The 15894-nt window shown below is 39.1% G+C and overlaps 2 protein-coding genes across 4 annotated transcripts; both read left to right on the top strand.

Moving 5' to 3' along the window:
- The first annotated feature begins 1574 nt into the window (after positions 1-1574).
- LOC138060192 (cholesterol 25-hydroxylase-like) lies at positions 1575-7293 on the top strand. Of its 3 annotated transcripts, none has more exons than XM_068905918.1 (3): positions 1575-1631; positions 5680-5750; positions 6188-7293. In XM_068905918.1, exon 3 carries the CDS (start codon positions 6197-6199, stop codon positions 7172-7174), a length of 978 nt encoding a protein of 325 aa, XP_068762019.1. In that variant the 5' UTR covers positions 1575-1631; positions 5680-5750; positions 6188-6196; the 3' UTR covers positions 7175-7293. The 3 variants fall into 3 exon arrangements, with proteins under 3 accessions (XP_068762019.1, XP_068762018.1, XP_068762017.1); XM_068905916.1 differs by having other exon boundaries at positions 1622-1721; XM_068905917.1 differs by lacking the exon at positions 5680-5750 and having other exon boundaries at positions 1607-1721.
- Positions 7294-13424: 6131 nt separating this feature from the next.
- LOC138059927 (ATP-binding cassette subfamily C member 4-like) lies at positions 13425-13886 on the top strand. The gene has a single exon (XM_068905585.1). It carries the CDS (start codon positions 13425-13427, stop codon positions 13884-13886), a length of 462 nt encoding a protein of 153 aa, XP_068761686.1.
- Positions 13887-15894: the final 2008 nt, after the last annotated feature.

Below are 15894 nucleotides of genomic sequence, written 5' to 3'. Positions count from 1 at the left end.
GCCGTCGCCGTTGTCGTTGCTAAAGCTCCCTAATAAAGGTCCCTAATAAAGTGAAATGATCAAATTTGAAGTTGTTTGGACACAGGGAGCCTACACAATCTGTTTGTGCAACTGTTTGTAATTTTATAAGGGAGCTTACGAAACGAGGACGACGACGGCTACGAGGACTTCATTTAAAAATACGAGTTCGCGTTATTCATATCACTTCGAAAGTATTTTATGTCGTTTCGCGTTAAAAATGTGTAGTAACTGTTGAGGAATTAAACTGGTATGGGTGAGTTGGAAGCGTAGTGAGAGAACTGAAAATTCATCGTCATGTGCTAACGTCCTCCACAGAACCTTGAATTTGGTCATTTCACGTCGTCATTTAGGAGATGACGGCAAAGAAATGTACCAAAATGTAAAACGCACGTGCAGAGCGTGCAGAGCCATTGTTTTTGGTCACTAAACCTATTGTTTTGTAGCGTCGTCGTTGCCGTCGGCGTCGTCGTTTCTTAAGCTCCCTATTTTAAGATCTAAGACGGCGACGGCTGCGAAAACGTCATTTAATATAATTGCTAGTGTTTATGTTTCTTAAAGTGTTTTGTGATTTTTCCAGTTTGTTCAACTTCCACAAACTATCCAAACTATCCAGGATCTGAACTGGGAGAAACAGTGTTGAAACTAAGAAAATCAAAGATTTGCCCTTGTGCGCTCGCGTCTTCCTTTATAGAACTTGAGATTTGGTCATTTCACGTTGCAGATTGGCAGAGAATGGAAAGAAATTTTAAAGCGCACGTGCAGAGCCACTGTTTGCTCATTTATGCTTATTGTTTGGTGACGTTCTCGCTGTGGTTGTCGTCAACCTAGATTGCGCCAAATAAACCTGATGAAGGCTGGTATCATTGGCCAGCCGAAATATCGTTTAAAATTACATTTTCGTGTTGATTTATTAGTCGTGCAGCAGTCTACTTGACTTTCATACTTGTGTAATACAAAAAAGCAGAATTTCGCGACATCCTGGACATCAGGTGCTTCTCATGACATTCAGGTTTTGTCACTTTACGAAATTTGAAGCCGGCGAATTCGGCGCAAAAAACAATATGCAAACCGGCCGGCCGGCCGGCATAACCAGGGGATGACCTATACTGTATTCTAAAATCGTTTTAAAAGTTCAGCCAGCAACTGCAGGTATTTTTGTTGATAAAAACCCAGTATGCATGTACCCTAAGTATTATTGACAGTATCGAAAACATTCCTTTGTAGCTTCGGTGCATTAAAATTATAGCCAATCAATCCTATCCCAACAGGAGTTTCGGTCATTTTTTGAGACAGCCCGCTCCAACTTTTTCTCTTTTTATCAAATGATAGCGTGATTCTGTCCCCGTTTACCTCACAAAATCGGACATGACGAGCATGCACATCTTTCTTTGTACTTTGCCTTTATGAAACTTTATCCTTTGTCAGCTCTGTTGCATAAGATGAGTTAAACAGTTCCGGGGCCAATCTGTGAGGTTAGAATATTCTCCCGTTGTCTTACAAACTGCCGTGGTGGAGATGGTGAAACCCACGTGTTTTGTACCTTTAAGCAACGTGATTATGTTGACCTGCGGATGAAAAGAGAAACGTAACACACCAGCGTTGTTATTAAGGTAAGGTTTTAAGCTCACCTTTCACTTTTGTTTGGGCGAATCTCTTTATACAGGCCTCACTGCCGGACACTTACATCTTTTGCTGAACCGGTAAGAGTACTTTGAAGTTTGATGGTAAAAGCCAATTGGCTCCCATTCGCATACCACGTTTAGAACCGAATAGAGAACGAAACTGAAGAATGGATGAACTGCAATGAGGAATCGCAACATTTAGGCAGTGCCTACAAACTTCATCCATTGTCAAATGTGGTTTTTACAATACTGAGCTAAAAAACCACGAACTAATTCTTATGTATACAGTATACCTACATCATGCATGTTTCAGCTGACGCCGGCAATAATTTGATTAACGAACGGTCTGTTTTTGTTTTTTCTACATTCAATTATAAGCCTTACAGCAAAACAATGAGTTGACATTTCCAATTCAAACATCGCGCCCAAGCATTTCATTTCCATTGGGGTGGAAAAAGGTCACTGCATGCATGCTGAGCTGGGTATTAATTCGGCCGCCAATCTGTTCATTCCTGTCCGCTTGGCTTAGAGTCTTATAAAGCTCTGATCATGTATTTTTTCGGGTTCTTTTGCTATCTGCAATGCAAGGCATATAGCTCAATTGAATCGTTTAACTATCCATATTCAGAGTTCAGTTCAGTTCATTTTATTTACAGTTAAATTTCACTGATGTTAAGTATTATAAAGATAAAGGAAAATATTTAATGCCTTCGGAAGCGGGGGACAGTGGCCGGAGGAACATTAGGGCCGATTTACACGATACGATTTTGCCGCATGCGACAAGCTCACGACTGGCCTACGACATGACTTACGATTGTCGCAGCGTTTTAAAACATGTTTTAAAATGCTACGACATTTTTTCTGACGTACACAACAATCGTAAATCATGTCGTGGGCCTGTCGTAAGCCGTTGTCGCATGCGACAAAGTCGTACCGTGTAAATCGGCCCTTATGCTATCTTCATCAAGGTATTGAAGTGTTTTCCGTGGAGATTTGCACTCACTACTTAGGGCCGATTTACACGGTACGATTTTTGTCGCATGCGACAAGCTTACGACGAGCTTGCAACCCGTTTATGATTGTCGTGTACGTCAGGGAAAATGTCGTAACATTTAAAAACATGTTTTAAAACGCTGCGACAATCGTAAGTCTTGTCGTAGGCCCGTCGTAAGCTTGTCTCATGCGCCATAAGTGCACAGTGTAAATCAGCCCTTAGAACATTCCAGTGAGGTATGCTAACAGGATCAGGGAATTAACGCGGGAACATAAGACATATTGAATACGATTTGGCATTCTTTTTGGCGAGTTCCCTATATCAGCCGCACGTTATTTTACTGACAAGCCCGGCTCAAAAGCTGCATTTAGTTATGTAATGTATTGGTTATATTTCATTGACCTTATATTTCATCAGTTCCGGGTGCTTTGACATTATCAGAGTTGTCTTTAATTTTATTTAAGGTGTCGCTTTGTGTGTGTGTTTTTTTTGTATATATATATATATATAGATAAATCTGCAAAACAATATAGGCCATTTTAGAGTTCATGTCTGCCTCCTCTATCTTCAAAGCGAGTCTAAGTGCAAAGTTTTTGTGAAGGTAATTCGCTCTACTTTACAAATGAATGACCCAAACTTTGCACTTAGGCTCGCTTTGAAGAGGAGGCAGACATGAACTCGAAAATGGCCTATTTAAGTTACAGTTTAACGGCAACTTGATACCTGTAGTCACGTCAATTTGTCATTCTTTTAATGTCATGATGACATTAGATTTTCATCATTCGTATGAGAAATACTGCACGTAAATTTACTTGTCGAGAGCAAGGGGTGTATCATTCTTTCTACACATGTTTTTTGAATGTTTGACACATGAAAGACATGAGCACCACAACTTTGACGTCACTCTGAGAGTTTCGTCCGATCTGTTTCGGACTTACAAAGACGTTTCGTCGGGAAGTTTCAAGATTGGTTTGGCATCATCAAGTCCAAGGAGAAATTCGTAACTTCTTGTTTATATTTTCACATCGTGTCTACCGTCCAGTACTCCCTTTTGTCCCGGGGTAACTTTGGTGACAAAAGACCCTTTTTTCGATTATTTGCAAGAGTGTTACTCACGCGTTTCCCACGGTCTTTCATCTCCCCAACCCAGAGGGGGAGAGAGAAGAAAGATTTGGATCACCCTGGCCACATGTCTCCCAAAATCTGCCGGGAGATGACAACATTGCTAGGAATTACTGTGCCAGGGAATGACAGCGGTACTTTGACAAATGCAAAATTTGCAGTTATTCTACGCTATAGATAACAATGAAATTTCGCAGTTTGAAAGGCACTTACTATATAATACAGAAAAAATTTTTCGCATTGATTGAAATGTCATTAATGGTGAAGTAGTAACTCAACAACAAAATACAGAGGGAAAATATGTCGCAGTTATTGAAATTTCACTGCGAAATTTGTGGCTCCAATATTTGTCGGGGAAAATCTTTCGCAGTTAATGAGATTGAAATTACTGCGAAATCTTCGCTATATAATAAAAGTATACTGATAAAGTTTTTTTGCGAACTTTTATTAACTATCTGTAGATAAATATAACTGCAAAATTTTCATTTATCTATAGATATATATATATCCGCTATCTGTGAGGATGTGCCGAAAGTACGAGGTCAACAATGTCAAGTCAAATTGAACGCTTACGAAAACTAAACTTACTGCCATTGTGTTATCGTAGGGAAATAAGTGATTTAGAGTTCTTCTTTAAGTGCTTTGAGAACTTGTATTCTTTGAATATTTTACATTATGTATCATTTCGCTCTAGTGTGAAACCTCTTCGTAGTATTTCCCGTCTTTGGAACAATTTACCCTTGAGTATCCGGGAATCTAGCTCTTTAACAACTTTTAGAAATAATGTATATAATATGTTATAATGACAAATTCCTCCTCAAGTTTTAATTTATTTTAGCTAGATTGCACCACTGTGTTGTATGTATCAGTTATCTTTAATTTATGTATATCATGAAAAATTCACACGTTTACGTCGGTGTAAACATCTTCTCCATTTCTTCGATAGAACTCCAATGTTATACCTTCCAAATAAATTGCATTTTGAATTTGAGGTAGGTTTGAGAGATTCGGCAATCACTTAGCCTGGATGACAGGCGCTTTATGAGCCAAGCGGGGCGAACGCGATATTTCGCGCAGAGCGCGACACCTGAAAGGGACGGGATGCCCGCTTTGTACTGCTGCAATGGCCTGTTCATTATTTCTGGTAACCTAAACTTTCTTCAGGAAGTTTTAGAGCAATAGAATACTCTCTCGTCAAAATTAGACAAATATCCCATTGACTCCCATGGGTTCCCCACTGACGAGTAAAATCGTCTGGCGTTAGACAGAGTAAAATACTACTAAGTCTGGCCGGTTTACGCCGGTTTGGACGTCAAAGAGATATATATTACTCCTTTTTTCCTTAACTTTTGCCTAAGCATGGAGATGAATAACAAAACAGGTTTCTTTTGCATGAAAGCTCATCCATAAGTTACATTTGGTTAAAAATGGGCCAATATTTGCAGTAAACCGTGCCATTATATTTCGATATTAACAAAAGAATACCTTTAAAATGGAAGCCAGTCTCTCAACTCCATTACGTTAAATGAATTCATCGGAGTGCGACAAGGCATTATGTAATTTGGGGCCATGCGCAAGTGCCGCTTTATGGGTGCCTCTAGGGAGACATACTTACCTTTCCATTTCAGCTTACTGAGTGCCTCAAATCTTAAGGAGCAAGGTGGGTGTCTACGGGGTCTTACTTAAGTTCAGACTTTTTAACATTAAACATTGAGACCAAAAAAATATCGAGATATAGCGTAACATATGCCCTCCACCCTCAGGTGATTACCTGACAGTTGAAGCTACAATGTAGTTGACCGAGAGTCAGTTGTAACTCCGTAGAATGAGCGAGGCAAAAGCGGTAAATGTTTTGGTCAATCTTGGCGGACTTAAGACAAATATAAAAATTGAACTCGATATCTTTTTCCATTTCCTTAGTTGCTGCTCATGTTCTGGTGATTTCCCTAATAGAAGCTGCCTCAAGACGCTGTGGCAGATATCAAGTAAAGGTATAGGTCTACAAGATGCATGTGCTGGTTTCTTTTTATTTTTTGCAAGGACAGTAATCTATCTATCTCTATCTACCGTTTATTTGCCTCCATCACAATAATTGATGATTCTTGCAAATTGGAAACGGCCAGTGGTCGATATATAAATAAATAGATAAATAAATAAATAAATAAATAAATACATCAATAGATAAAAGTAATTATAAATGATATAATCAATTAAATTAAAGGCAGTTTGTGAATGACGTCAGTGAAGAGGCATTTACTGTCTCATTTGGCAAAGCGTTCCACTCGATTATTGTTCTTGGAAAGTAGGAGAATTTATAATAATCAGTAAAAGCGAATGGGACCTCATAAGCTTGGTTGTTGACATGACTTTTCCCATTTGATTTCGAAACTGTAAGTGATCCTGACAAAAAATATTCTGTTTCTCAAAGGTCGTTGAAATGGCTTTGAAGAAGACTTGTCAGTTGGGAGTGTCAAATGAAGCGATCGCAGATGCAAAGAAAATACTTCAGACACCTTGCGCAAAGTCAGTGTCATGGGATGCTCAAATTACCTGGGGTGTCCGTCTCTTGTATTTCATCTTAATTGTGATGACATTTGTACATCATGAACTCCTTCAGACCTGTGTAAACCAACTCTGGGATTACTTACTTAGCAACCGGATGTTCAATTGTGTTTATTTTGAAACGTGGTGGACCGTAATCAGCTATGTAATGGCTTTCTCAGTTCCTTGGTTCATGTCAAAGTTCAGTTGTTTCGACAAGTATAAAATTGACCCTAACGTGACGTGGCAGTCCTACGGTCTAGTCTTTTATCTTACAGAAACAGTTTTTTACATTTCTCCGTTAATGATTCTAGACACTGTCCTTGTGAAGAAGTACTACCGTGTGGATCCCAGTGAATGGGAGATTCGTCGTCGACACTGGATCCAGTACACGCGAGCCCTTCCATGCGATCCGCCATCTTTATCTGAGATAATTGCCTGCATTATAGGCGCTTTTTTAATTTATGACCTATTATTCTTCTTCATCCATTTTAGCTTACATAAAAACGCATGGCTTTACAAGCATGTTCATGCAAATCATCACAATCATTCTCATTTTCAGGTGGAAGTAACCAATCAACTGAGCTTATCGGAGAGAATTACGTTAATTTTGTCGGCCAATGAAGCTCTAAAAATTTTAAATTCTCATCCTTTGACCAGAGTCATTTTTGTGCCCTTCTTTGTGGGGTGGCTGATTGAGAATCACAGTGGATTTAATGTTCCATGGACTTTAGACAAAGTCATCCCTTTTGGACTTGTTGCTGGGTCGCGTGAACATTTCCGGCATCATTGCGAAGGAAGCCGTAACTACCAGCCCTTCTTCACTTACATTGATCGCTTCATTCTTTCTCCAAAAGAAAAAAAACAAAGCTGAAATAAAGGTCTAAAATTGAATCGTTGACTGCTAGTGCGATTGTGACCTTAGGGGAAAGGTTCACTCGGTAGTTTATGCGGAACTAGATCCTCTGGGAGCGTAAATTAAATTGGACTGTGACTAAATGTAAATAAATGTAAACATATACACAGTACAGTAACGGCTCTACAGTGGATCAGGTGTGCAACTGATGAGTGGGTCGACTTTATGATTACTACATCATGGCAACGATGTGCGTGGTCAAACAACAAATTACTTTTCCTATTTCTTTCTGACTATATTTTCCATTGGATATATATGGAGTATTGTTTAAATTAAGGAGGGAACTTTTCAACTTTGAAATGCTGACATCAACATCATGTGTTTGTAACAATTGTCGTCGGCAAAAGTCCATAACCCATTCTCTCGTTCTTTTCGGTCGGCCTTGGCCAATCAGTTTATGGTATCATCTAAATTTAGAATACAGGTCCCGCCAAATAATGTCCATTTAGATTGGGCCTGAAAACCACAACGAAATTTAAAGATTTGCTTTTAAAGAAGGAATCCACGCCACAGAAGAAAGATGAGGACATCATTCTTCAAAGTCCAGAGACATACTTTAACAGTCAAGGAAACAATGGCTAAAACCTTGAAACAAAATTCGACACTGAAAATGAATTTCGAACCCATTTTAGTTGCAATTAAAAACAGAGATATCGATTATAAGTAATGTTCAAAAAAAAACGACTCAAAAACATTCCACAAAAAGCGTGTCCCTCTGGACTCAGAAGAATGGTTCTAATTGTGGGAGGAGAACATTAGTATGCAAGAAAAACAAGGTATGCCTTATTAGTATTCTTTATATAAAGAATACAAGCGAAGAACGTGTTTTATCAGGATATAAAGCTCATACACGTGACGTTTTATCGGTGGTATTTTTGATAGGTTGTTAGGCTCGTGAATTATTAATGTTTTTTTTAAATATTGTTAATAGGTCTTGAAATTGTAATTTTTCTTGTTTTTTATATTTTAGCAATTCTTAGTTGTATACACAACCCTTCCAGCAATACTGATTTTACTTATCGTGTTAAAAAAAAATCCTTGATTGATTGTTGATTGAGGCCACCGATATGATTGGTCCGCAATCAAGAAGCCGTACGGGAAATTGCTCGTGCCAAACTCATAGACCTTATTCATAAATGGCGGTCACATTTATAATTCTTTTGTCCACTTGCAAATTAGCCTACCAAGCCTCATTTTAGAGTAAGAATTCTTTTCAATTCACTGTAGGGTATCGAGGCTTGGTACGGTAGGCTAATTTGCACTTCGACAAAAGAATTATAAATTGACCGCCATTTATGAATAAGGTCTATAGCTCGTGCACGGATCGCAACGCCACTACGTTATCTAGCAGTAGCCGTTCTAAAAATAGAAAATATCGTAAAGTGATGTGCTTCATTCCATCGCAGATCGAGTTATCTGGGTTGTGACCTTCCGTCGTCGGTTAATGCCACGTGAATTAATGTAAATTCTTCAAATTCATGATAATAAGTTGCCTCCGTTGCAACCCTGGCCTTGTTCTGAAGCATTAATTAAGGAACGGACGATTTTAAACAATTTGGCGGGGAAAACGGCGCACGACCTGCCCAAAGGACAAGCATTTAAAAGCAAGTTAAGTGGTGTTGGAAGGGGATATTGTCTGGCTTGGTGATCACCTGGGAATACCTCGTGCTGTACGCCTTGGGCAGTTATCATCCGATCTCAACCGGGTTCGAGGGCATTTCTTTTGATTCTCTTTCCTCTTTAAACCTGGTTGTGACTAAAATGGTGCGCCACACAGTCAGATGGGACACTTGATGAAGAATACATAACCTTCCATTAGACAGGCTAGGCGAAAATGTCCTTCGACAGTTACTCATAACTAACCATTTTCGAACAAGTGCTTTGGCTTAAATATAGCAGCGTAGTACTTTACACAACAAACGATATACTTAGAATGCATGGAACGACCTGTTTCGTTTCCTTGTTTAGCCTTAAAGTCATTCGTTTACGCCACGTATTTGTCATTAGGTGGCCCGCCTGATTGTGGTAGAGCCTCCCTCCCCCTCCCCACCCCCCCCTCCCCCTCCTCATCAAAATCGACCCCCAGCCAATAGGTGATATTACCATTGTAGGAATCCAAGATTATATGTAACCTGCCTCGTGAAGATCATTAAATAACAAAAATAAAATACTAATAATATAAAGAAAAGGGAAAACAGAAAATTATGCCACGACAGCCGTTGTCTCGCTTAACATTCCTGAAAGTGGTTTGTTTGCAGACTTCCTTAAGCGACTTAAAAATGACACGAGTTTCCAATACAATAATAAATATAATAAAAACAGCACGCCTGTTGTATTTCCGATTTGAATAACCGCAAGCGACTCCTCATTGGCCGAAAGTAATTGCCAACTCTCTTAAGCTACCTGGTTCGGTGGCTTAAATTTAGGCCCTGTTTACAAGCAGGTAGGGTAACCCTAGTGCTAGGGTTACCCTAGGACCGGGCACACATTTCTTCTTTTTTTCATCGACGTGTGTTTACAAGGTAGCTAGGGTTACCCTGGCGCTAGGGTAACCCTATTTGGGTGCTAGGGTTACGCTAGCTCTAGGGTAACCCTAGCTGCCTTGTGAACGCTCTGCTGGGGACAACTCGCCTACCCGGGACAACGTCTTAGCGGTTTCCATTGTGTTTGCGATACTGGCGGTTACCAAGTATGCAAAGTTGTCCCGTGCGGTAGGGTAACCCAACCTGTGAAATTTTGCTCGTAAACCCGGGCTATGTTACCCCTACCTGCTTGTAAACAGGGCCTTAATGAGAATTCAATTGACTTAACTTTAAGCGAGTTGGAAAAGCACTTGTTTTCACGCGATTTTCGGTTGTCACTCGCTAAGAGACCTTAAAAACCGCTGGTAAAAACACAGCCAATGTTGAGGGTCTCGAGGAAACAAAACTCACCTTTTCCCTTGGGACCAGTCATTAAGTGCTCATTATCCAAGTTTTGGAAGCGGAAAGCGAGGTGGCTCGTAACGTGAAAATAACTATTTAACGTTGACGGATGTTGAATAAAAGACAGCGAATACAAAAGGATGCAGGGTCGGGAATATTGAAGAAGATTAAAATGGAAGGCAGTCGGGGATTTTGAAATCCGTTTTGCCTGACTCAGTTTTTAAAAATCTATCTCTGTGGTTTGTAGTATTTGTTGGTCACGAATCTTTGATTTGTGTTTAAAAATAATTTCTGGGTCAACGTTAAGTTGCAAAGCGAGAACTGCAGGGGCGAGCAATTGGTTTAAAACTACACAAAATCAACCGCACTGTCGTAGTAAAGCACCTTTAATAAATTAGGTTCCTTTCAGAACTGCTATTGACTTCAGTTTCTGAGAGTTTGAACAATGCATTCTTTGAAAAATGAAAAAATAAATGAAGGTGGGATCGGCAATTAATCATAACTCCTCCACCATGGATTTATTTGACGAGTCGTACCGCAAAACTCAGAGTCAGTCTACCGTAGCCCTCGCCGAAACAAGCATTCGTCTTGAACGAAAGAGAACAAAATGCAATAATTTTTTTTAAGTCAGGCCGTCGCCGCTATTGTTTTCGTTGTTTACTCAAAAACAAGAGCGTAATTATTGATTATTTTTGCGGTTTTATTTTATGCACCACTAATGTTTACTTATATACCTGAGCTAGTGAATGAAGAGTATGTAAATCAGCTGGCGGGCTTGTACCACCCTGACGCATGAGGAGATCTCACGAAGATACGGGTTTCAATTGCTAAAGCTCCGAGGCGAAAGACAACGCTACTTTTTTCTAACCGAATTCCGAGTTTGCAGTTGTGTTCAATTTCATGATACGCAGCAGTCACAATTTGCGCATCGATGGTACAGAACTGAAAAATGCTTTCAATGTATATTTGACTGAAGTGCGGTTATAGACGAAAGAGAGAAGTGTTCCCCGCACTTCTCTGAACAATTTAAGGTGGTTGGAACCAGTTCCATCACTTTTAAGAGATCTTCTTATTAGAAGGGATACAACCACTACACTGTATCCCGTAACTGCAGTGTTATGGTAACATATGAAACACCAATTAATTCTTAACAGAATGCGCCCACTCTATATATTGTGACGAAATAGCTCTCTAAAAACACCCTAGAGTTTGTCTTTTCTTGCATGCTCATATCTCAAAAATGAACTCGGTGACCCCCATTTTTATTGTAGAATAGTAATTAGCAATCTGAGATAGAAAGTTCGAAAATTGTCTCTTACAGACACCTAAAAGTTTGTTGGACTCATAAACTGCTCCCAACTGTGTGGCTTCATAAAAGAGTGTAATGTGAAGTGCTAGGTTTCTACTCCATATGAACCATGTGAGCGTTAGCCGTACTAATGGAAATGGGCCGACACAAGAACAGAGAAAAACTCTAACCAGGGTGGGAATTGAACTCACGACCTTCGGGTTAGATCACCGCTGCTCTACCCGACTGAGCTACAAGGTCAGACGGGAGCAGGCCGCAAGCAAGCTCAGTTCGTAGAGCATTGCACCGACATCGTAGAGGTCATGGGTTCAAATCCCGTTGAAGGCATTTGATTTTACAGGAGTCTATAAGAGATCGGCAATTGCTTAACCCTTTGATTACTATCTGGCAAAATACGTCCAGCTTTATCCACGGTCCCATCTACCCCTTGTGACGTCATCACTTTTAACGGTCAGGAACAGCTTTGTCCACTAACTTGTGCAGGGAGAAGAGATCTTTCAAGTTATATTTCAAACACGAATTCAAGTGTTTCATTGCGATTTCAAACAACGAGTAAACTATTGAAACACGAGGGCCTCCGGGCCCGAGTATTTTATTGTTTTCGAGTTGTTTGTCATCGCAATGAAACACGCAGAATGAGTGTTTGGAATAACTTCTCAAACGAATGAAATGGAATCAATTGTTTTTCCTGGTATTTGCGCACTCTGGAATGCACTGCTTACCATGATTAATGAATATGCAGATTAGGAGTGTTTCAAATTTGTTGAAACACTGCCAGCAGTGTTTCAACAAATTTCAAACACTGCTTGCAGTGCCATAAGGGTTTCACTGGGTATCCAAACCATTGCACCTGACCAAATGCAATAATCCTATTGGCTTACAGCCTTATGAATAATTAATGAGTTTGAGAAACTATACCAGAATGAGCACAATTCAGTCAAGGAAACTGGAGAAACGGCTAAAAAAACCATGAAACACTGACCTGAAAATCTCCATGAAAAACTTGCTCCATTACCCACCTAATTCTAAGATGATGAAAGGTTTCTCAGAAACTCTTCCCACCAAAATAAAGCCTATCAAATGCCCAGCAAGTTAAAAAAAATGAGGCAAAGAAAGCGAAAAGGGAGGGAAGGAGAGAAAGCGAAAAGTGAAAGTCGAAAGTGTTGTGCTACTTTTAAACCCAAAAATCATGTCGAAATTTTGTTTTCTGCGCATGCCCGAACTTTGCAAGCGCTTATTTTGCACCTGGCTGAAAAGGCCGCGGAGTGTACAACCTGGAAACGGGTTTGTAGGGAGATTTAGCTCTTAAACAGCACGACAGTGACCAAAAAACCCCTCAACTAGCTTCAAAACGTGTTTTTCGGCCAAATCTCTGGTAGCCAAAGGGTTAAACTTCCAGATAAGTAAGAGAAACATTTCTCTCTTTCGTTTGAATGCTTTCACTGTCATTTAGTTTAGTTTTATTCACGGTCGAGATCTCATTACATTTTTCTCATACATGTACTAACATTTTATCCGTATCCCGCAAATGAAATGGTTCGGTCTCGTAATAATGGTGAAATTTGACTGCATTTCCCTAACAAGTTGTTGATGAAATAAATTTAAAAGTAACTATGATTTTGTCCATTTTTCGAAACAATACATCGTTTGTGCATTGACGTGAAAAAGAAAATCTGCATCAAAGTGCATTAAGGCCCCTTTGGCTTAGTGAACCAATCTCATTGACTAATTTAAATAATTGGGAAAAATTTGGAGGGAGAGAGAATGTTGATCGACTCAAGTTACGAGTGTTGCCAGTTTACATAAATCTAAGGTAAGCTTTCCTTTGCACTTACAAATGATGACTGGTAACACTTATCGCTACTAAATAATTCTGCAGTGTTAATATAACAGAATTCGTTTACATGTATTAACATTCAAAGATCTCGTCAAGCCATGGCAGTCATTACCTGTGCTATTTACTGCTTCACTTCGTATGAACTTGGATCCCTTTGAAGAGTACGAAGACACGGAGCTCTGGGATGTCCTAGAGGAAGTGGGTTTGAAGCCTATGGTTGAAACGTTGCCTCGTCAACTCAGCGAAGTGGTTAGAGAATGTGGAGCAAGCTTCAGCGTCGGAGAAAAGCAACCGTTGTGTATAGCTCGCGCTTTACTGAAGAGGAACAAAATCATCGTCATGGATGAAGCAACGGCGAACGTTGATCACAAAACTGATCAATTGCTTCAAGAAAAAATCCGTACGAAATTTAAAGATTGTACAGTCATCACAATTGCGCATCGATTGAATACCGTCATTGATTATGATCGAGTCTTAGTTCTGGAAAACGGTCGTGTAGTGGAATTTGACAAGCCTGCAAAGTTGCTGGAGAACAGAGCTGGTCAATTCTCAGGGCTCTATCACAGTCACGACATCGCTGGTTCTGAAGATGACGAGTAATGATATATAATTTACTTTTTAAAAAGATGCTTATGTTGTTTTTACCTTTATTTTGTAAGAAGAGGAGTGAGCGTCGCCTTTTTTTCTGCAACTTAGTTTTCACTTAATTGGCCATTTTGCCCTTTTAGCGTTTTGATTTTTGAAATGTTTTTTATTCGGGACCTTAAAGGGGCTAGGTCACGCAATTTTAGGCAACTTCAGCACTGATCGAATGGTCATAGAATTAACTAAAATATCAAAATAACTGTTCAAAACTATGGAAGAACTCTAACAAAACACAGGGAAGCCAAGAAGGGCCATGGATGGAGAAAACTGGAGAGGATTGAAATGGATTGAATTTGAGAAAATTTGAAAAACGTCGGCCCACCTTTTTTCAAATTTATATCAGTCTATATCAAAATGTCATTTACACAGCTGGAAAATTATTCTCAGTTGTTACGTGGCCGTGATTTTGCAAATGAAAGAGGCTTGCTCTGCCAATTTGACGTTTAGAGCTCATAATTAACAAAATTAAACAAAATTACCTAAAATAGCGTGACCTAGCCTCTTTAAGCCAAAATTAAACAAACAGAGTGATTCCATCCGCACAAAGCTGTGGTTTTCATTCTCTTCACCTCTTATTTGCTCTTCATTTTCGCATTCTGTTAATTTTTATTGTTCGTATACGTAAATATTGAGCTTTTAACCTTTCATTCCATTGTTTCAGAAATTGTATATATGCGGATTTTTTGACCTTGAAAATGACCGTATACGTAGAACAGTCGAAACGTCATTCTTTTTTTTATCGCTCGTTTTTATAACTAAATTTAAGAAATGATTTGAATTCCTAATTTTCAAAAATTGAAATATTTTACCAGTCAGTTATTATGAATACTCTATCCGATTCAAAAGGAATTACCAACTAAATTTTCGGGGGATGATTCGGTGTCGTTAGTACTAAGGTAGTTTTGACACGTTGAGTTCCAGAAAGCACCAAATACGTCATTTCATGAAACCGATTACAACGACGATATGAAAGCTGTAACAGCTACTAATGGCTTAAATAGAAATCGACACTTAACCTTTAGCGAAACGAGGAGATAGACAGTAGAAATTGTTTCGTGCATCTCCACAGTTCGGGAAACAAAATGTAAAGAATACAAAAAGTGACAATGACCATGGCATGTGAATGATGTAGAATGAACAAATGGCCACAAAAATGTGCCGTTATATTTTCTATCTACCCAGTAACTTAATAGAAGATGTATGCTTTAAAACAGTAATTCCTATATTATATGCGCAGTTGGGGGTATGGGGAGACTGTTCAAGTGCAAAGTTTCGGGAGATGGAAGGCATATTTAAGAACTGTACCAAGAAATTTGCACGAATGTGAGACCCTCGCGGTATTGCAAAGTGGCAAGACTTAAAATATACATATATAAACGTAAATTGGCTGTGAACATGTTTAAGATAAAGGAAGAAGAACATAGACTGGGACAAAATTTCAGATTTATTGAATCAGAAAGGAAAGGAATAATGGCACAAAGAAATAATAAGAGCAATGAGTGGGCAAAAAATAGTCTTTACTATAGAGGACCAATTATATGGAACTGTTTAGATAAGCTGATCAGAAGTCTGAAGGTAAAAGACAGTTTTAAGAAAACTCTTAAAAGTAATAAGACCTTAAAGAAAATCTCGTTTGTAAAAGAGAAAACTGTCAATACCAATAAAGATATTGAAAATGTTATTTATTACTAATAGTAATGGAGTAGTTAGTGTGATAGGTAGGACAGTAGGAAGGTCCACATCAGCTGAGTAAGCTGCCATTTTTAAAAAAAAATGCGAGTTTGATCATAAATAAATAATGTTTAATAACTAAAGGTTTGATATTGGCTTCAGTTGCTGGGAGTTTGGGCATATTCTTTGAGAAATGAAAAATAAATGAAGATGGGAGCGGCAATAAATATAACTCCTCCACGTACCATGGATTGATTTGTCGAGGGGAAGGAATCTTTAGCCTTAACTTGCA

This window comes from Montipora capricornis, chromosome 8 (genome assembly GCF_036669925.1).
Source record: "Montipora capricornis isolate CH-2021 chromosome 8, ASM3666992v2, whole genome shotgun sequence".
Classification (NCBI taxonomy): Eukaryota; Metazoa; Cnidaria; class Anthozoa; order Scleractinia; family Acroporidae; genus Montipora; species Montipora capricornis.
Note: the sequence above shows the minus strand (reverse complement) of the source record. Positions and strands in the feature narration are given on the sequence as shown.